The sequence below is a fragment of the Ooceraea biroi genome, chromosome 1 (genome assembly GCF_003672135.1).
Source record: "Ooceraea biroi isolate clonal line C1 chromosome 1, Obir_v5.4, whole genome shotgun sequence".
Lineage (NCBI taxonomy): Eukaryota > Metazoa > Arthropoda > Insecta > Hymenoptera > Formicidae > Ooceraea > Ooceraea biroi.
Window position 1 is genome coordinate 1,142,330 of NC_039506.1, and position 23,246 is coordinate 1,165,575.

A 23,246-nucleotide genomic window follows, 5' to 3' on the forward strand; every position below is an offset into this window, starting at 1 on the left:
AACAACCCTTTTCTTTCTTCGCTCTCTAGAAACTATATATATATATATATATATATATATATATATATATATATATATCAAAGTTCGCAAACTGGCTGCTCGTTCAATCATGCTACTATAGATAGGTGATATTTCGTCAGCAGATAGTAATCTTCTGTGGTGCTGATGGTCGATTACAAAATTTCATGGTTCGATTAAATACACGCGATAACTCCACATCTCTCTCTCTCTCTCTCTCTCTCTCTCTCTCTTGATGAAAAATCTTATCTTCATGTCTTTGAGACTGTATCTGCTTGTAATTGTTTTCATCTGTCTATCAAAGTTTCCTTCATCGTATCAATTAATACGTCGCAAAACCGGACAAGGGCTCATAAACTCTCCCGTTCAATATTGAGAGGCAAAGAGGATGTTTGCAAGGAAACAATATAAACAAAGCGATCCGTTAAAGTGGATTAGACCAATATGAAACTGACTTTCAAGGAATACTATTTTGTGTCGGATAATTGCAAGGTAAGATCGGATCGCGATCTATTCAATCGATATATGTGGCATAGATATAATGTCGATACTGCAAGCTACAACTTTTTATAAATTGTATAACAATTTTGTGTTTGAAAGCTTTGCGTGCACCGCGCTAGTGTGCCCGGAAGCCATAAAGGAAACCATAAAATGAATGTACACATAATGGACACACACGGGAAAATACACACTGAAAAATTGAGTATTTCAGAAAAATGGAAGAACAGTCAGACATGTCGTAAATTCTCGACAATATTTTTATTTCGTGAGTCGGAAGAGATGTAAACAACGTCTGTTATACAATTTTTCTTTCGCAGTGATCTCTTCTTAAACTCAAACAACAGCTACATCGCGTCTTTCTAAATCTATAAAAACGCATATTTCAACATTAATTGACACTCAGAAATGCAATTTACAATTTTCTTAACAGCAACAAACGATCCTTCCTCGAGTTGTTCACTTTCCGAAAATATACACAATGGAATCATCTTGGCACTTTCTTTATGAATTTCGAATGTCCAATCGAACATAACTTTCGAGTATATCTCTTCGATATGTTACGGTATCCTTTCGTACGCTGTGAAAAAGAAAATTGAGTTAATAAATTTCATCGCCAAACACTTCTATAACTGCAACGAAATGTTATCTGTTTTTTTTTAAATAGCATTTTTTACCTTCATATATCTGTCCGCCATGTTTTATCTGTTAAAATAATATCCCTCTGCATTTACGCGCTTCCCTTCTGAACTTTGTTTCCTTTAACCTCTGTTATCTTTATCTACGTTGCTCATCCCGATTGGTCCGACCAAAAACCAAACTTCTCAATTTTCGATCAGTGAACGGTATTATTAAGTAGGAAAAGGGTGAATAAGTCGATGTAAAACTTCGTTTTTTTTCCACAGAGACCCATCAACATATCTATACACTGATGACACATGTTTTCCACGAATGTGCACGTATAGTGATCACATATATTTGAAGTATTCTTAATTGCATACGTGATTGTGCCGAGGAAGGCCCATACCGCGTTCATGAGCAATCATGGACATGCTCTTCGTCGCTCGACGGCGACGACTGGTTGACCACGATTGTTATGGCGTCGTTAGGTTGCAGCCAGGTCCTTACGTTATTACGCTCAATTTTCGACAATTTTCCCTTTGTCGGACCCTCTGTTGTTGGCATCTCTAAAACATTCACGTACAATGGACACATCAAAGAGAGCTTCTCGCCCCTGGCCATTCAATTATCCCTACACAGTAAAGTGCAATGAGCAGAGTCTCGCAAATCGCATGAAATACAATAGTATTAGCCATTAGTCTCTCCCGTTGGACCGTGCACTCTTTTCGTTTGACTGAGAAAGAATTATTATTCCGCTTAATTACGCGCGAGACAGAATTTCGTCACACTTGTCCAATTCTCTTTTAAATTGCTTCGAATTTTCAGAGAAAATAAAAATACTGAGTTTTTGCACTTCCGACGATTAGGCAGTGCAAATCGCGATATTTTGCAAACGCGATGTTTTACACGCGAAATATTTGATAAGCGACATTCTCGATGACATTTCGAGGATTGGAGAGTGAGCTAAATGTGCGCAGCAACAATTGTTGTTCCGCGCGCAATTTCTCGTACTAGCAATAAGCGTAGAAAAGCTCTGACAACCCGGAATTGGTACCATGTTTTAACAGATCGATTTATGGAAATGGCACGTGTCGCGAAATATATACGGAGGAATACGGAGTACGAGCGATAAGAAGAACGTGACATTTTTCCTCTTTTTACTCCCCTATGACAAATTCATAAGTCTATCTTTAGATTTCTCTTCCGAAAACGTAGATGAAAGCGTATATGCCTTACCTGGCCTCTGTATCTGATTTGACGATGTTGATGTGTCTGGAAACTGAACGTGCTTCCTTGATAGGCGGTCCCCACTGGGACTTTTCTCCGATAAGGGAGGATTGTGACATGCCGTGGGACTCTGAGTTGGTGTGGCTTTTGTTTCGTTGTTGGTTGTGCCTTTTCGTGAACTTAGGCACGACGTGGTAGCGGTCGTGGTCGCCGGTTGAGTTACATATCTTATTACTGGACCCTTTAAAGATAATAAAGGGTATAATAATATTGTGTAACAAGAAATTTTATGGATATTTCACGTCAGTTAGCGACAAGAAAAGTTTTTTTTTAAATTATTATTAAAAAGCTGAAGAATTATTAATTAAGCTAATTCAGCTGATGTTGATCTTTCATGAAAGCTTGCGAAGATATATTTGCATTACTTATACAGAGGTGGAATTTGCACGAGGAAGGAGCCTGCGGATGTATTATCTGATACGGAAGTATTATCTTCGACGTATACAGAAGAGAAGGATATAACGGAATCTGACAATCGATTTCCCTGGGATATTGATTACGAGATACTTGACGTAAAAGTTGCTGTGAGTATCCCCTTACTTCGTTATTTTGTTAGCCCTCGAAAAGCATTGTATTTTTCTCACTGACCTCCCATTAGTAAATTCTGTCTTTCTTCCTTTTTCGCTTTTTATGATATCAGGTTTCTTACGAGATTACAAAGAAACCTTACATAATTAAACTGAAAATTGACTTGAATCCACTCGCGAACCATTTTAATACGCGCACTTTCAACAGTTCTACATCTTCTTCTTGAATAAGATATTTAAGAACGCTGAACAGTGCTGTTAAATAATTCAATTAATCATCCCTTAGTTCATTTTCTTTTCTCTGAGAAACTTTGAATACTAACCCTATATACGTAATCGTCCCCTGCAGTGCCGCGACCGGCCAAATATTCTTGATATTGAGAGATGACACATAATAGTGCGTATATCTGCAACAATTTTTGTATATTGTAAATGATCAAATATCTTAAAGTGGAGCAATGGATAAATTGTTAAGAGTTATTTAATATTTTTTAAATATTTAATTAATTTAATAATTCTTCGCTTTCTCTGTCTGTTAATTATTTCATAAAAAATGACTTAATTTTCTATGAAAATATAATATTATTTTCGTACCATGTAACTATTTTATTAAGTAGTATTACATAAAGTATTTTTACAAGTTTCCTTTTATGATTAGAATGTTCCAAGATTTTGTAATTAGGTACAACTATGATAAATACGTATTTAAAATTAATGAAATACTCACATTTGTACAAAGTATAAAAAAACTCAGTGTGTGGAACATGGCTGTCGTCGGATTGAAGTTAGGCTATAGCAAATAAATTATTTAACTTTATCACATATAAAGTCCCATTTCACGTATGTAATGTAAATTTAAAAATTATAAAAATGTAAATTTTAAAAATTTGATAAAAATTGGAAAAAGGGCATAAATATTCTTCAATACATTCAATTTTCGTTATACAAATTTAGTTTTTTACGTTTCATTTATGAGACTAACAAAAAGTTTAGTTTCAACTTTTTTCTTTCGTAGAGTACAGTATTGCGTTAAAATAGTTACGAGTTTTGCAAGTTTTTGCAAAACTCCCGCTTCCGATTTACGTTTCCGTAAGTTCCGCCGCGGACCGGTATTCATAAAGTTCAAACATTATAAAATAAGGAACAAAAAAGAATTTGATAAAAAATAGAGAAAACATATTTCATATTTTACAAAAGAATTTTAATAAAACGTTATGGTTGAAATTCGAAACAAAAAATTGAGATTATATTGAAGTTTGCATCACGCGCGATAATAAAATCTACAAAAATATTCTTCACATAATACAAAGCAAACAATACAAATATTAACTTCTCCTAGAAATTATATATTCAAAGGCATAATTAGAAAAACGATTATCTATTTCAATATTTTTTCCTTCTTATTTTTAATTCTTATTCTTTTATTTAATTTATGCCTCTTTTCTATTAAGGTTTTAAATCATTTTAATAATTCAATCAAATCAATATGTTATTTGAAGTAGTTAGTAGAAAACAATTTTTTGTCATGTTTTATAAATATAAAACAGATAGATTAATATCAAAGACACACATATTTAATATAATATAATATAATACACATTTCAAAGAATGAAACTCACTATAACAGAAAACAGATACAGGGTATGTGCTACATCGATGATGATACTCGAGATGACTACGGTGATCCATGGAATCAGCAATATTTTGTGATTCTGAAAACATTCATTTATATATGAGAGACTATGAATATAATACTCGTAAAGGCTCCACATTTCACGTCGTCGGATTTCGAAAATTTATTCATGTATTTTTGCTTAATGATTTCTTGTTATTAAAATGATCAAATAAAATAAATTATGGAAATTCTGTAAAAATATCATAGACTATAGAAAGCACCAGGTGTATGTTTCTTCGATAAATTAAACATTTTTGTCACGCTCTCAAAAGGCTGTCCCCCTTCATCAGTAACTTACTTTATAAATATTCATGAATGTATACTTATACGTACAGTACGTTCCTATCGCGCGAATATTATGGTTTGTTTTATTAATGATATTTATCAAGGGGAAGTACTCTCAGTATAATTATGATACTTAATGTAGCCTCGCTACGTTTTCTGCTTTTTCGCCCACGTGAGTTTACGATTTTTATCGCTCATAATAATATCATGCACGCAAAGCGGATTATATGGTACGTTATTGGCAGTTTAAATATGTATATGTTACTGTAAGAGAATCTCACTGGTCAACAAGGAAACCTCTTGCTAATATTGTAATTTGAGAGAAACCTAAAATATATCATATCATAGAGTCACTATATATAAAATGTCAATATATATAATGTTCTATGTATTTTCTTCGTCAACCAAACAAGTCGGAGAACTTTGAGCAGATATCTTAATTTAAATCTCTATTTGATCATATTATTCTCGATTTTAGCATAATAAAATATTATACGATCTGTCCTCTCTAAAATTTTTTATTAAAAATATTGTTAAGGAATTTATTCACGTTAGTGCATACGAATCGTTTATTCAAATGTCCGTTTTATGTTATGTTTAATAATTCGTATCTCTCGGGAATAACACATTTGCGTCATACCTGTAGCTTTTCGCACGAACCATTCGGGAACAGTAATAATACTGTTTTATTACGTTCCAAGTGGAATCAAAACTATCTTCTACTGCATTCCATAGAGGAATTTAATGGTGAATGTAATGGACGTAAAGATAAAATGCACATAAGGATCTACCTCTTAAGGTTTCGTACTGCAAAAATTAATTTTGCCGTTTTTTAAGTAGCAGATATAAAAAGATGTCCTATTACTTATAGTTTTATTTCTACGGAAGGAATAAAACGACAGCGTGTACAGAATAGAATAAACATTGTGTCATTATTTTCCTATGCAACGTAAAAACAGTATATGCTAATGTAAAACTCTAATATAATGTTAGGAAATAGGAGAAGCCCACTACTGCATTTTTAAGTGAATCTCCCGTAGTTTACTTGTCGTGAATAACTAAACAAACTTGCATTGCCATTATGGCATTATTGATGATTATTTCAAGATTTTGCCCTACCATGTATAAGCCGTACAAAAGAAGGAAGCTGAACGGCACGCCGCAGCAGGAGCAGACAAACACCATTAAGTTGAAATAAACCGTCGCTGAAACAATATAAGCAGATGTCGTTTAAGCGAAGCCGGCTACTATAATGGAGAATATTGTACGCGAAGCCATGCGTGAGATCAAGAATTTCATTACGGCGAGATATGGTACACAGTAAAAACATTTGTGTTAAATTCAACATATTTTCAAATGATCCGCTCAAATTTTTATGTTAATTCAATATAATATAAATATGTCAAACAATGACGTGCATAAAAATTAGTAGGAAAATTACAATGTTTGGAAACAAATTTTATGTAAAATAAACACATTTATAATGTTAAATTTTCGTTAAGGAAAATATTATTTGTATAGTTCGCGCGAATAATGTCTGAAAAAGGTTGATTTAACATACGTGATGTTGTAGAATAAAATTCTTATTATTATGTATAAAATATGTTATTTTAACATTTGGATTAGTTGAGTATAATGTATTAACTTTACATAACAGATGTTGCGTTGTTAACATGAAATTTTAACGAGGATCGTTTTTTAACAAAAATACAAAATGTTTTTTACTGTGTAGATGCCGTTTTCAACTAGCTAGAGCATTCGCTATGATGCTATGTGCTATTTCCATTGTCTACTTACTCGGCGAGATGAAGTCCTCTGTCAGGAAGCTGAACGATACTGGCATTGAACGATTCCCTTTCAGATACTGTTTCTCTTGAAGGAGTAGAGTGCTGGTGGTAAACGCTAACAGTGTGTAATATACCTAAAACCGAGTAAAAACTCGGATATGCTATTAATTCGTATCTATAAAATACGCGGTACGCATATTAATGTATCATAACAGAGATTGCAAGGATAAAAAGTCCGAGAATTGCGAAATTTTTTGTAAAATTTTATACTGTGCATTTTATACTACATTTTGGATTCAGCAATTTAAATCCATTAAAGCGCAATGTATTCCAAATAAAGCCATTAATTACAATTTATTTATTAACACTATCATCAGATTTTCATGGGCAATACAACGGTGATATCATTATTGTTTAAGCGGATTATTCTATCCTATAATGCGTATATAATTGTCTTAATGCAGACCCGCGGGTATGAGTTGAACGTTTTAACATTAAAGAGTAATTTGATTTTCTCTTCTGCGTACCATATTTAAGTGCACGTGTCTGTTCTCTCATTTCCTAGTTTAGCGATATTATTTAGATTATAGATTTATAATTTTAATGGGAGTGAAGAGGTGGGGTAGAAAAAGGTAGAAAAACGACTACGACAAGTAACACCGGATGTCATACACATCTAGCGAATAATTCGATTTCACATTAATTAGCAAGTTTGAAGGCAATCCTATTACCAATTTGCAAGGAAGAGGAGAGACGCGTATGTTCGCTGCAATAATCCGAGTTAGTTTAATTCAGAGAATGTCAGCAGGGGCTCTCGTCGATGGTATCCAATTTTAGGTATCCTAGTGCCTCACGATGATCCAATATTAAATAAATATTCCCCTTTCCCTGCTCGATTTCTGTTTTTTTGTGAAAATAAATGTAAAGCCTATATAGCTATAGAAAATACAGAACAAAATACAGTGTCCGTTTACATATTTACAAAAGAAACAAATCTTCTAGAAGCATTACTCTGCAGAACTAAAAGTTTAGAAATTATAATTTTGGAAATTGTTTGGATACTAGTGTTAAAATGTGATCGTTTCGGTGAACACATCGCGGATGCGAAATCTTGAGAAACATTAAACCGTTGTTACGCATTTCAATTCTAATAAAATGCCGCGCACGAAAAAGTTCTCAATATCCTGAAGTTTTCTTTCCATCGTTTGCGATTTATTCACGGCAAATATCCATTTGCATTTTCAAATTTTGCAATCTTCATTCATGAAAAACGTATTAAGAGAAAAATACTTAACTCGCGTTATATCGTTATTGCGAAAGTTCTCATCGCCTCGAACATATCGTTTGTGTTATATCTACGTCACATGAGCAGCTTTTCGTTGGCGAGTTTTCCTGGAAGTCAGCGTTCGGTGGCGGATAAACGAATAGCGATCGGTCACGTGATCAGAACGCGGAGTGTTCGACAGTCGGTTTGACCGTTCGCGACGGGTTGCGGTTGAATCGCGATTGCTTCGTGCTTTTTTGCGTCTGCATTCGCCCAAGTGACATCGTGTATCAACGAGTGCCGAATCCAATAATGGGCGACCGCTGCGGCGTATCAATTAGCACGAACGAACGGAATTGACGTCGGTTTTGGCTCGTAAATCCGCCGAGGAACGAAGCGATCGCCATTCGCGTCACGCGTTTCGCGGCATCCCTTAAAGCCATTGCATATCAAAAAGTTCTAGTCGTAATCGTAAGACTGTAAGCAAATCGACCAATCACAATCAAGCATTCTTTTAACGTAATAAGTATGTTTGATTGGTCGATTCGCTTACGGCTTTGCGATTACGACTACATTTTTTTAACAGCCTTCACGGTGTTGGTGATGCCCCAGGTAGCACATGTTAGCCTAATATATGTTTCTTAGACGTATCTAATGTCTAAGAAACATAAAGTACCATTTAAGAAACGGTTTAAATAGAAACCGTTTTTAGACCGAAATTTTAAAAACGTATTTTTCACCTTTCCACAGAAACGAAAAATGTGTTTTATTCAATTGATTTGAAATTATATAATTAATATAGAAAAAATAGTAATTTCTACTTACTTTGCGAGTGTTAATTATTTTTACATCATACGTTTCAATGTACTCGATTATGGAACAAGAGACAAAAATCAACACAAGTGTGTGTGATTCCCACCTCTGATTCACCAAGCGACCGATAGATGGCCAGGCCAGACGTGACGTTCTCGCAAGTAACATTTGTGTTATCACCTTATAAATAACCATCCGGAAAACCGATCCAATACTCTTTTCTTCTTCTTTTCTTTTGAAACTTTTGAGATCACTATTACTTGAAGTGATATTTCAAAAGAGTGAGATTCCACTACAAGAAATTTAGAGAGTAATTCATAAAATATAAAAATCTAGTTTTTTACAAAAATGTGACTTAACTCTGTCTATCTTTGAGGCACTGATATATAGAATTGATAAATATTTTTCTGATGGTTTCTGAAACGTTTTTTTGCCGAAAAAGAAACGTTTCTCCTAACGTTCTTCGTTGGACATTTTTCTCCTAAATAAACATTTCAATAAAATGGTTATGAAACGTTACGGCAAAACGTTTATGAAACGGTTTTGAAACCAATGTGTGCTGCCTGGGGCGTGAAGCGCATCGGTGAAGCGTGTATCGGGAGTTGTGTCGAATTTAACGGACGGGCGATCTTAACGCGTTAATCGCCGATGTGGACGGAAGCGTGATTAACCTGTCTGCCGATATCGTAACAGGTGTCGGTCCCGGACGTGTCGTGTCGAGCGAACGTCGCGATTCGCCGGAACGCGGTTTACTCGCGTTATCGCAACTGCAATCGGGGCATCGAGGGGATCAAGAGGATCATCGGGATTAATGAGGGTTGCCGCGAAGGGATCACCGAGTAGGATTACAAGAAGACAAGGGATTTTCGCTGATTCGCAGTGTTCGACTAACGGGTCAATGATTGCGTCCGCCATCTTTGCTACGATGTCGATGTTTTTTTTTAATTTTCTACCATCCAACCCCGTCGCGAATCGTAGCGAGGTATCGCAAGTACCGCGTGAACGGCGTGAAGCATGCCGCGATCGTCATTTCTCGCGCGCGGATGTGCGTGTGCTGAAATGCGTGCGAAAGGTAAATCTAGCAAATCAGTGCATAAAGTGCGCGAAATAACTGTAATAATATAATTACGAATAATAATATAATTAATAATAAATATAATTACGAATCGCGCATAGTCTGGCGCTAGTTTAAAAAATTTTACGCGAGTAAAATTTAGTATGTGCTGCGTGTCGCATCTTGTTAATCAACAGTGTTGAAATTGTTAGTGCCAAGGATTACCAAGGACTACGAGGAGAAAGGGAAGAGGAAGCAGGATGCAGCCAACTGAGATAGAGTGGATATATGGGGATCGATGATATATTGACGCATCAATATCGCTGCGGCGCATCGAGCGGTGAGTCGACACGTTTACTTTGCTTACGATCAGCGTTGATTTATCGGTGACGATTTTATACATGAAATATCGTCCGATATAATAACAGATGCTCGTATAAGCACCGCGAAAGTATCGCGACGTTTGATATCACACATTAACCAATTAATTGGTTATTTAATATATTTTATTGAACTTGTAACACGAGAAGATTCATCTGAAATTTTATCTGAAATTTGAGAAATGAAACAAAATGATCATCAGAATTTATTTCACGATGTTACATTTTAATTTTATCATCATCACGATTTTATGACTCGACGATTATCGTTTAACGATTAACTGGCTGACGCGATCAAGCTGACGTACGTTCGTGCGATCTCTAATGAATCTGCTTTACGCGATTGAAACGTGGGCGTGGGATTTTTGCGAAGATTGAAAATTATTTGGCGTTACAAGAATTAAGTGGATGTATGAATGAATGAGATGACATCATGTTCTATCGAGTGCACGAATTTCCAAGGGTTTGTTGTGGTCAGAGTTCGTCCGAGATGTTTATTCAGCGTTAGAAGCATGCACACGTGCACGCACACACACACGCGCGTGCGCGGCAAAAGCTCGAAACTGCTTACATGACAACATTAATTAATACTGCGACGTGTTGCGTAAGCATATCACGCCGCTTTCGGTGCTTTGAATTAAATGAAAAGTCGAATGATCATTGTCGTCGTATTAGTTATATATATAATTATATATCATATCGTACCTACGCATATTAAATGCTATGCAATCTGCGGCGTATATTAATATTTTCGCTACGATATGAAAATATATTAAAATATATTAGCCTAGCGCGCGCGGATCTCGTTCCGATACACATCCGCGATGTAATAATGAACGTTGAGAGCTCTAAAATCTCTATTCGTAGTGAGAAAATTATTTTTTATATCTAAAAAAGATCCAAAAGGTTCAAAAAGGGATTGATGATGAATAAACGCGCGTGAATTTGCGTTCCGCGAGGACGCATGATACTGATATTAATATTTATAAAATAAGGTAAAAAATTGAGAAGCCCGCGACGATTTTTATTAAAACTTTATTATTAAACGCTCGACTGGTCGATCGCTACTCATCCGGAATCATTTTATGCTAATTTATGTAGGAATAATAATAACGCGCGTAATGGCTGCACGCTTTAACTTTATTGAAATCCATCGAAATGTACAAGTCGATATAATTCTCGGACTGTGATCTGTACTTCTTCATAACAGCGAGAAAGACGTGCTTAATTAAAATTAAAAACAGAAACGCTCCAAGTAAATAGCGATGAATCTGTTTTTCTTTTTTGTCCCACTACTTTCGTAATTTTTTCTAAAATTTTAAAAGAATATTTTTATTAAAATGTATGCTTGTGTATGGGCGCATGTGTGTGTTTTAAATAAGGTTGCTAAATGATTTTCGCTAAAAGCGGGAGCATAGACTTTTGCATAACGAATAACGCATAATGCATAAAGAAATAAACCAATCAGAATCCTCCATTTTCATCTGCAGAATGGAAATGGAGGATTCTGATTAGTTTATTTGCGTTATGCAAAAGTCTGTGCTCCTGCCTTTATCGAGGAACTATAAATAAATTTTGAATCTACATATATGAATACTTTTTACATTAATAATCATCTGTCTGCAATATTTCAAGGCGCAAGCAACTGAATACAATTTATTATAAAGATATCTCCTCAAAGATTATTTTAGTTGACACGGTGCAACCAACACATATGGATGTTATTAATCATTCGCGATGAAGTTCCAAATCGAATTTTTCTGTTATTCCCTCGGTCGAGTGCTCCAGACCCTTAAATCTGAAACACCTTTTTTTATAACGTAGGGTGTACAAGGAAATTAAACGAGCTTGAAAGCGTCGCTAAAACCGTGCACCAGAGACCGGTAAAAATAGGGAAAAAAGCAAAAACTCGTCTCGAGGCCCGTCCCTCCATCCCGCCACCAATTGTCTCCGACATTCTCGAATCGCTGACTAGGCATATTGCTTGTCACAGCCCTCCTGTCAGACCCGTATTTATGGTCACTCGTGAATTTCATTTTGTGGATCTATCAACCGACGCATGTCAAATGAGATATTAACTTCTGCCGCGGTAGAAAGCAATTTTTAGCTACCTAAAAGTCAGCTGACGAGTAATTCGTTCGTCGCATCAGATTGCATCTCAAGATCGATCTCTCAATTTACCTTGATCTCCTTTGTCCGTCTTGACAGATATTCGATTGACAGATACAACTGTGGAGGTGCAACATGCGAGAGTGGATCGACGATCAATTCTCGATTAGCGGGGAGCCTATAAGCTTCCGCGGGATGAATTTCAGGGAAGCTTCAGAGAAGCAGATTAAGGTTTGCGCAGTTTCGCATCAGCTTTTTGTATCAGCCGCGATATACAGCAAGGTAGTTAGTGACACGATCAGATACCCGAGTCTGAGGTTACGGTGGCGGAGAATCAATGCCGTGGCATTACGGTTGTGTGTAATGGGGTTGCTGTAATTTGTGCCCAGGGAGGCAATAAAACGATTAATGAACTTGGGTAACTAGAGCGTGTTTTTCGGGTTCCCGCATACAATAGTATAGCAATGGAACCATAAACACGAAATAAGATCACGGGGGCATGTTAATCGAGCTTGGCGTCGCAGATTAAAAAACTATAACGGCGAAGCTGCAACAGGAAGAGAAGAGAGAGGGTAGAGGAAAAGTAATTTCCTCTAGTCCAGAAAATAATAATCGATGAAAAGGTTAACAGAAATAATTGGATTACATTCCGGAACTTTAGCAATTATAAGACAAAGATATCCTTAATTATCCGACTCTTAATTTCCTTCGGACTAGAATGGCATCGCAGATATTATAAATTTCCGCGATCTCACCTAATTACACGGGTCTGTTGGATAACAGTTTAATGAAGTTTGTTTTGCGCACGTTTTCGCGCTTCGTTTAGCTTCATGTTCGTCATAATTGTGAGGCAAGCAGAATTTTCACAACAAACGCGTCTCCGTACAATAATAGAGTATGGCTACGTGTATATACGAGACCCTTTCGCGATAGATATTTTTGCGAATGGTAGAAATGCGTAATATTTGTTTCATGTCCCTGCATTAAAATGCACTGCCGTAATTTATTTTCTTCCTGCTGGGCGCAGTACAAATTTTTATCAGTGAATAAACATTTCGATTTTTAATTTCAATCGTGCAAATGAAAACGCGTACTTCAATTGAACTCGTAAATTAATTATGCTAATAAAAACAGTGCATATGCGTGTCCATTGTCACGTCGATTGTTTTACGAGTTAAAAGCGATGTTTCCGCTCCAAAAAGATCGAAAAACACTGTATAGTCTGTATCCCAAAAGCGAGATTTACGTATCAAACGCGGTGCTGCAGCGATTTTGTTCATTTCGATGGAATGCTTTCACCAGTATGGCAAAATAAAGCTTCTTTTACTTTTTTCCTCCGATTGGTTGATTGGCTTCTGCGGAAATGCAGCCGAAAAATCTATCGTGTGGGAGCGAGTTCGAGAGGTATGCGTGCGTGCATGCGTGTGTATGTGCGTGCATATTCGCAATAGCGTGCACCACAAATATGCATATTTCGATTGGACTGACATGTTTCCGAGAGAATATGATGATCAATAGTTGTTAGTTGCTTCAATGATGTAACCGGAGTGTACGTCCTGCGATGAAATGTTCCATGCACTATTAACAAATTATAAATCGCGATAATGATGAAATATTAATGATGAAATTCAGTATCAAGCACATTATTTGCAATACATTAGTAAATCTATGTTAGATTTTCTATTACGCCTACTATTGTTATATTTTCACTTATTTCTTTCTTCAATGCGCACGTCAGAAATCTTTTAGTTTTAATAATTAATTATTACAGATATCACGCAGTTTTGTCAAAACTGAATGTCGTAAGGAATTAATAATTAATGTCATTTTTATTTATATTTATATTTTATATTTTATTATCTTGTTGCTAAAAATATTATTTTCCATTCTGAGAACAATTTTAAGCGTCATATACTTAATATGAAAACAGTTACAAATTTACATTAATAAATACTTGGGAATACAATATAAAAGAATTGCATTTTATGATAAATTTATAACAATCACAGTCAGAGATTCAAAATAAGAATTTCAGAAATACCAAGGGGCAATATTTCTGAGAAACATTAACATCAAAATGCGCCTTATATTTTCATGAAATTTTTGAAATGTTTGTGATATCTAGAACATAAATAAAATAAAAAAATCCTGTAAGTCTCGAAACATTATTTCGTTATTTCGCATCGTGACGTCACATCAATTGCACTCCATCAATTGCATGTATGTTGTAAAAGCTATCATTCAGTAACATTTAGCTATTCTTTATATAAATGCTTTTTGTTACATTGAACAATAACAGTTAAGTCAACCAGTAGGTGGTTTGATACAGGCATTACGTGAATGTTATGCATGAATTGAACATTTGCGTAATTCTCATTACATGATTATGTTACAAGATACATATTTTGCTACAATATATTCTGCATTGCGACCGAGGTCGATTTTTATTAAACTGTTTATAAAAATTTTATAGAAAGATATTATTTCCGAGTACATTTTATTGCAGCGTTTTATTTTTATGGAGAAGAAAAACCTTAAATTGTTTACAATCGTCTGTCGCCCTGCGTTCCATAAAACATATGACTAATCATTGACTCATACCACTTGTTTCGGCTAATGACCCAGATAAAAGTACAACAACTGATCATTAAGTGTATGCTCGTGGTAATTGTCGTTTATTACGCCAAATGAAATGTGGCAAAACAATTTGTGGCAAATTATCTTTCATTAAAAGATAAGAGATTTGTGAATGTTTTTCGTCCCAGCCACTGTATTACGTTACTTTATTACGAGAATTTACGTGAATCATGAATGTTCAAGAAACCCTAAAATACTATATTAATATATCACCATATAAAAATTTGTACGTATTATAAATTTTACAAACGCAATTCTAAACAATTTCCATGACGTCTTGAAAGTAAATACACGAGAAGTCGTAAAAATTCCATATCTACAAGTTTACGTTCTCGTCAAGTTTTCATCTCTCGCCAAATATCCGTGGAGAGTATGCGGAAAATTTCATTTCTATTGAATTTTACTCATGACTTCCCATCCACAGTTCCATGAAAGCACAGCACACAACCGCGATACTCACTGTAGTATAAACACCACAGACGTAGCTGCCTTTGCGTACAGACTGCCAACAGCAACAGGAATGCATAATAGCCATACCGCGTGTACATGGATCTTCTCGAAAATTTCGGTACCAATGATTTCCGATCGTTCAGCTTCCGGTGGAACTTGCACGCCACGAGTTCTCGCTCTGGATCGGACTTTCGCGTTTTTCTTACGTCGCGAACAATTGGAAACGATAAACAAAAAATATCACTCTCCTCGCTATGGTTTTTGCCCCACGAGATCAATACGAAAACGCAAGATTAGGCGAGGGCGGCTCGGCGCCGACTGTCGGTTTCTCCCTTGCGAAATTCCCTCCTCCGGAGTTATCTCGCCGCGCAAAAAGCCCACCGACGGCGACGCCTGCGCAATTGTCTATAATGTCTTATCGCCTACAAGGCACTTTCGTAGCCGCGAACACGATCTGTCCGTTGGCACGTATTATATCACCTGGAGAAAAACGCAGAATTAAATCGGAAAATGACGTCTCTTGTACTCCGGGATAGGTCTCTTATATGAGAGTCTGGATACGCGGACGTCTCTTTCTTTCTTTTCTCTTTCTCTCTCTCTCTTTGTCTCTTGCATTCTTCCATGAAATTAATACTTCACTTTCAGAATTTCACTCTAATTGAATTCTGACTCATCATTGAAGTTTTATGGTTTGGCAGCTTCTAAAAGGACAGTTCGACGATTAAATAATAAGATATTGACAGTTTCATGTTTTCGTAACGCAGAAACTGATGATAAATTTTGTATTTCAATTGGAATTAGTTTGCGTGAAATGTGACACTTTTCGATGTAATTCTTCAAGCGTTTTCTCAAGGGCTCTGAAGGATTCAAGAAAAAAGCAGATTTCTAAGATAAATTTTTAACATCCATGAACTTGAAACTTGGAAAATCTCTAAGAACTAAACAGATCAGCAGAACTTTCCATTTTTATTTTTATTGTTGCACTCGCACTAAAATTTCTGTTCACAATCTACGATTGTTTGACATCGAACAGAAAATAAAATGAAATTTATTTTATAGCATTTTAGTTGTCCGTCGGTGCTGCGTGTTATTTCTCGATGTATGCGCGTCTTTAAGATCATCGAAGAATCCGCGAAGGAAATGAATGACAGAATGTAAAATAAAAATGAATAAGTCACTGTCTGGATAAAATTCGGATCAGCCCGGTTTATTTCGTCGTTGATATAAAAATCTGTCCGTGAAGAATCGCGTTATTACGATCGCCAGTCGAATCTCCTTATTTTCTCAAATCTCAATCCTACTTGTCGCCTGTTTGTCTCGTTTTTCGGTTATTTGCTCCGCGTGTTATTATTCTAGCTGCTATTAATAGCCTGTTTTCGTGTATCGATTGGGATATCGAGCGACTATCTCGCGACATATTAAAATCGTGTAACATAATCTAAAATCAGATGTGTATAATATATTACAATAAAATAAAATTAAAAAATGATAAAAGTCGCTACAGCATCTATTTATATGATTTATTTATGCATATGTTACGTAAATACGCAGAGATTTCGAGTTTAACGCAATCTAAACGTATGTGCCAACACACGCGTTTGTTATTTTACTTCAAATGTGTTATCTTTGATTCTAAGTATCTAGAGCATAATTGCTCTAGATGTGATTCTCACGATTAACAAGTGTTATAGTAACAAAACGACATTTCGAACTTTCTTTATTATTACAAAGTTTATAACGATTGTCAACACATGAAGTTCCAACTTGGTCGAACAATATAACTTCGTTGAAATAATGATTCGTTAGTGTTACGAGAGGTCGAGACAGGAGCATCGATCCTTATGGTACAGCTTGTTTGCGCGGTTACTACTTTATGGCCGATGTTTCATAGTTTAGTACTGTAAAATTCCACCGATCCGCCGTTTTTCTTGATCGGAGATACAAGATTTCGTTATTTTTTCGTGTTATGCACCAATTTCTTTTTTCTTTTTTTTTAAAGAGAATTATCACCCATAAATAATGGTTTTTCACGAGGGAAAATCTACGTTCCATCAAATAGATAGCGTTTAATGAATACGCGCAAAAAAGCTATTGATCCCATTGTTCGCATTTCGAACTTTCATTGAAACTCTTGCACGTTTCAATTACATCAGCTTTAAAAACTCAATTAAGGCTTGGAAAAGATGTTTATTGTCTAGATTATTTTATTGGACATTTATTGAACGTAATAATTGAATTCCGAGCACAAATTTATTAATAAATAAATTCTTGTCGTGTTTTGTTGCTCGAGAATCCAGTTTTCATATGTATGTGTATATGCGCGCGCGCGTGTGTGTGATCCCTTTAATATATTTTATACATCTATACATTTCCTAGATTTTTATCCGGTTTTGTCCCTTCATGTGAATGGTTTTGTACCTTCATGCACGAGGCGAACTTGTCTTGACAGATGCGAACGTCAGTGAATGAAATAATTAAAATTTTACTCTCGTGCTTCCCAATTATCGCCTTTCAACTGCCCCGGGTACATAATTTATTGGGATTCTACCACAGCTGTTGTTGTCACGGCGTACTGAACATCACATAGATGATTAAATATCACACATGATCACACATGATTGAATATTTACACATTTAGTTACTATATGCATATCTTTTTTAGACTGCTGAGACGTTCATCATTATTTCAGTACAATTGCTATTATCATTATCAACTCGCGCATGGAAACAGCCACGCACATGGACACTGCTGTCTATGTAATTGTTTAATTAAAATGACCTCGAGCTATAAGCGACCGCAAAAATGAAAATTGCAGAATTTACATAAAACGAGATTGGCGCAAAGCCCGATTCATTTTAGACGATGCATGAATTAATTGACAATGCATAATATAATTTATTAGTTTGTTTAATGTGTACCCAAGGAACTTATATGAGCGAAAGTATAATTTAATGTCGGATTTCTACGGAAACACGATTCTCGAAATTCCAAAAGCGGACGAGCGTTGAAAGGAAGGAAACAAAATTTATTCATCAAGACCTAGGCAAATTAGACTTAGCGTTCTCGAGGTCGCGGATGGAATTATTAAGCTCTATGTATGCGTATACTATGTGAGAACGAAATTCAATATTTGTGTGACGGGTAGTCTAATAGATAAACAAGATGCAGATGCATCGATGCATAAGCTTTCTCTTCCTCCAGGCAATGCGTACTTCCTCCGACATCCAGGTTGTGCAATAAGGAGTCGAGGGCAACTTTACGATGGTAACTTCCACACACATACCCTTGCATTGTGCGAAAAGTACCAAAAAGGGTAGACGTGCTCGGAACGCATTAAAACTTGTGTAATGAAGTTAGAGCAGTAAACTATTTCGTCTTCGGTGCAGGCAAGCTGCACCTTTCGACACTCGATGTTCGACACTCGAAGTGCCGGGGAACCGATGCGTTGTTTCATTTGCGAAGCGAATGCATTTGCCGAGTGCATCCTTCCGAAGGATTCGCGCGGAGACAGAACGAAATGGGAATGGAAGAAGTGCGAAGCGGCGCGGTTTCATTTCGTGAGATTAAAAACGTCGCGAAATCGTATCGATTATCCGCGATTATTTCTCACCCGAATGTTTCCGAGTGAATCTTTATGAGCGCCTTATCGATCTGCGACCGCATATAGCTCTCTTGATTCTGAATTATGCCAGCGCGCAAGTATATCCGCTACGTAAAACTGGAGCTGACGTTTTTGCACATCAAAGGCAACACCCGCGCTTTGTCGCAGTAATTTAGAAGTGCTTTGGCACAAAGTCGGAAAATTACGGGTAACGGACAATTAGTTAATTACAATCTATATTGGTCTTGGCGCGTACATGTGTTTGAATTAACATAAATAAGATAAATTATACATATAATAATATAATATGATCAATAATATAATCACAATGTACCGAGTCCGTTATTATTTATTGAAATTAATCTTTAATCATATATTATGAAAATATGAATACAAATTTTCTACAGTTCTGCTTTTCTTAGGGCAAATATAATAGAAGAGTTTCGTACAAATGTTTATTAACACATCATTGGAGGAATAATGCAAAAATTCGATTTAAATTAGAAATACAACATACAGACATACAAAATAAACTATCTTATTCCGAGAATTGAAAATATGACAGCAGTCTTATATCTTTACCCTCCCTTTTAAATCATATGTTTGAGGGAACTATTTTGCAAGCACATGATAGGACACGTGCGTCTGTTATCCGAACTGCTAGCTCCTACGTGATCCTGTGAAACTGTATCCTTCACATATACATACACATGAACGTGTATATTAATGTATAAGGAAAGCTGTTTGAATTTATTTTGCCGACGAAGCCTCAAAGATTACGTTCGCTTGATGGAAAAATACGTTGTCAGCTAACACGTACTGCTACTCCCATTTTGTAGAAGTCTTTACAGATTCCGACCTAAGAAGACGAATATACAAGAGACAAATATACGTAGTACACGAATAAACGTAGTATGATAGTGTAATATAAAAGCGAGGTTTTTAAAATTATTGTATTTTGTCGTTTAGGTGTTAACTGCTTGAATTTGCACCGAATGTGTATCATCTTCTTCATATTTATTCTTATCTTAGCATAAAGCGGACAGTAATGTAGGACAGTTATTTTCGTGTAGCAGATAAAAATGGCATAGACAGTAGTGATATTTTTTTGTGGAAACGCACGTACGTACACGCACAGTTGTATTTTTATTTTTAGTTATTATAATTAAATTAATATTATTACATGAAAAAAAATTTGTAAATATACGAGAATATTGTAAATATCTGTTCGCTGGAAAAGCTGGTTATAACAATACTTGCATCTTTTAACTTCTCTATTTAAGTTATTATTTAATTGATATAACTTGCAGAAACATTATAACAGTCCGAATTTCTTGTTTTCTGATATATTTCTTGTTTGAATATGATTGAAATTCTAGTGCTATAATTAAATATAGGCGATTTTTAATTATTACGTTACTGCAAATTGTTTTATTTCCGAACATGTCATTTACATTCTGTTACGTAGTGATTTACAGTTGTGATTTATAACATGCATAATTCAATGGAAGCTCTCTTTTCTGCATTACTCTTTCTTACGTTAACTTTTGCTCTTTTGTCTTCAACGCGATAAGACAAGGTATTGAACTTTATTCCAAGTAAATGAGCTACATCCCTCAGTGTCACATTCTATACAAACTTCCTTCATTACATCGTTTCCTTTCCATTTTTCTTGTTTATATTCGAATTATATTAAATTTACGAGTAAAGGCACATATAATGTCACGAAATAAAAATTACTGTTTTTAAACGCGACATTTAAAAAATATTATACATATAATTTCAAAACAGATCATTTTGCTAATTATACGCTTATTACAATATATATTTGAGATATTTGCTTTCCAAAAATTCTTTAAAAAATAAACAAATAAATCTTTTGATCTTGGTTTTTTGCTCTTCGAGAGTTATTCTAACGGTTCAATTCGGATGATAGAATCCACTTTTGTAAAGAAGTTGACTCATGCCCTTTCAGCAATAACCGATTTAGTTACGAGGGTAAAAACGCATCTACCGTTACGCACCGGATCGTTACTGTTTATTGCAACTGATATTATCTTTCGAACAATTTTAATCTTACGAGCACTTTTTTAAAGACTAGAAGCTCATAAAAATTATAATTTACCAGATGATAGTATTTTCTTTTCTTATCTTTCCTTTTTTAAATATTTTATCGAGAATTTAAACGAAGTTGAGAAATTTGTTAAGGTTTGAAGAATTTTTTAATACTTTAACATGAATTATGAGATTGTGCGATAAAATTTTTCAAGCGTTTTACGGGAGGACTTTTACGAAGTAGATAAATGGTTCGTGAACTACTTTCAGAATACACTTCTATTCTAAAACTTTAAGAGTTTGTATCCCCAGAGAAACCTGTTCACTTGTGAAAATAGAGTGGCGATTGAATAGGGTATTAAAGATCTTACTAGCCTTGTACTTTGCTGAACAAAAGCTCGCTTTCCATTCTCATTTCTTTCACGTTTAGGGCCATTTCATTAAGTTTAAGATCTTTATTATCGCGATCATTGTCAAGCCATTTATTCAGAAATAAATAGCGTTTCTTTAATTCATTTGCTAGGATTTTTCAATAAATCTAGAATTTCAAAGAATGATGAAAAATAATATTATCCATGCAAAGAAGGTCTTTGAAAAATATGAAACATAAAATTTTCTTCGTTACTAGTAACGTACATCAGCAATAATAAAAATATACGTCGTTAGCTGTAACAATATGTAAAAATATTCGCATATGGGGGATCCATAGTATAATGCATAAAGAGAAAAAGTCTTTTTTTATCTTCTTGGAAGGCATCTGCTGGTCGGTGTATTTGCAAAAGAGACGTATTCGGCTTCTTTCTTACCTAGAAAAACGTAATATCGTGCAAGTATCTACGCGCGGTGAGAGAACACAGACCCTTACATATTTCAATGGGACGAACCTTTTGAATAAATTGAACGACGGTTCTTTTTTCAAGCAGACATGACGGTATATCGATCCAAAGTATAGCACCAATGATCGTGACGGAACTTTTTGATGAATCGCATCGTGTGCAAATCCGCTGAAACTTTTCTTCGTTTCAATCTCACACGAAAACGCACGTGGAACGTTCGTGATCGAGTCAATGCCCGAAATCTTTTTGGATCCGAGAGATTAAGGTAAATCGGTCATCTTGACGCGACTCCCCGATTGCGAGAGTGTGATTCACAAAGAGCTAAGTCCGACAAACGAGGGAGTGATGTAATAAAGCCGAAAGTGACGCAAGATACCACTGTATCATCTCTGAAATGACTTTGAGGGGAAGCGTTTGATGCGAACAAGAGAGATAAGGTGTATGCGGAAATAAGTTCGATTCGTTTCTGTCCTCATCTTCTTCCCTCGTAAAACATGGTTTGGAAATAACTCGTCGTTCGTCTCCAGCTTTAGTGAATCCAAAAGGATGCACGTTTGTGGAAAATAGATATACATATGTATATAGTACGTATGTATATCTACGCGTAAGCGCGCATTTTTCGTATCGATCCCTCGATTTTGATGGAACAGCTTGGTACGAATTTATATCCCACGTTCTATCGAGCGCATTAAAATTTTCAAATACAGAAGACATGCGCATGGCTGTGCAGTTTTACGGTAAAAGATAGTTTCACTCGTTTCCGTTTATTCTAAAAAAAAAATAGTAAAATTTCAACGGACGCGAGTGAAAAGTCGTGGATCGTGGATTCGCTCATGTATTCCGGAAAATCTGTTTCATCGACATAAAAGATGAAAAAGAATGAAAACCCGAAGCGTGAACAATCGACAAAACCTGTAAATGTGCTTAAAGGTGCTATATTCGAGCTACGTTCAAGTCCTTTCGCGCATTCATGCTGACGACAGCTCAGGTTTCTTATTTATGTTATTTGTACATAACAAATAATCTAAAACGTTGCTACACCACACCTTACCGGGTACCCGCAGTAACGTAGGATAATTTTATAATCATGCAACTTTATAATTGTAGCGCAGCTAAAATTGGATATAAAAATTTACTGGATTCCCTCTTCGTCAGAAAATAAAAAAAGAAATAATAGACTATTTTTTAAAATATTAAATATTTCTATAGCAGAACTATCAGATTTTCGAATGATATTAACGATATGGAGTAAGCTTATAATCCGTATTACATCTGCCCTATACGCACGATTCTTTTACATATGAAGCGGTTTATATAAATTATATATTGACTCCACTCTGAAACATTT

The 23,246-nt window shown here is 35.4% G+C and overlaps 1 protein-coding gene across 4 annotated transcripts; it reads right to left on the minus strand.

The window, feature by feature from the left end:
* Nucleotides 1-757: 757 nt before the first annotated feature.
* On the minus strand, nucleotides 758-15,728 carry LOC113563559. Of its 4 annotated transcripts, XM_026975215.1 has the most exons (10): nucleotides 15,416-15,728; nucleotides 6,709-6,832; nucleotides 6,031-6,116; nucleotides 4,571-4,663; nucleotides 3,679-3,741; nucleotides 3,275-3,358; nucleotides 2,374-2,605; nucleotides 1,518-1,703; nucleotides 1,194-1,444; nucleotides 758-1,096 (listed from the first exon to the last, which is right to left on the minus strand). In XM_026975215.1, exons 1-8 carry the CDS (start codon nucleotides 15,488-15,490, stop codon nucleotides 1,549-1,551), a joined length of 912 nt encoding a protein of 303 aa, XP_026831016.1. In that variant the 5' UTR covers nucleotides 15,491-15,728; the 3' UTR covers nucleotides 758-1,096; nucleotides 1,194-1,444; nucleotides 1,518-1,548. The 4 variants fall into 4 exon arrangements, with proteins under 4 accessions (XP_026831016.1, XP_026831015.1, XP_026831018.1 ...); XM_026975214.1 differs by having other exon boundaries at nucleotides 1,194-1,703; XM_026975217.1 differs by lacking the exon at nucleotides 15,416-15,728 and adding an exon at nucleotides 13,807-13,878 and having other exon boundaries at nucleotides 1,194-1,703.
* Between the last annotated feature and the right edge of the window lie 7,518 nt (nucleotides 15,729-23,246).

Excerpts from the sequence above, each read along its gene's own strand:
- LOC113563559 (XM_026975215.1), bottom strand. The coding sequence starts at position 15,490 with ATGGCTATTATGCATTCCTGTTGCTGTTGGCAGTCTGTACGCAAAGGC. Across the intron at positions 4,664-6,030 it reads TTTTGTACGGCTTATACATG|AATCACAAAATATTGCTGAT; the intron begins GTAGGGCAAAAT and ends GAATGTTTTCAG. Across the intron at positions 2,606-3,274 it reads GGGACGATTACGTATATAGG|GGTCCAGTAATAAGATATGT; the intron begins GTTAGTATTCAA and ends TTATCTTTAAAG.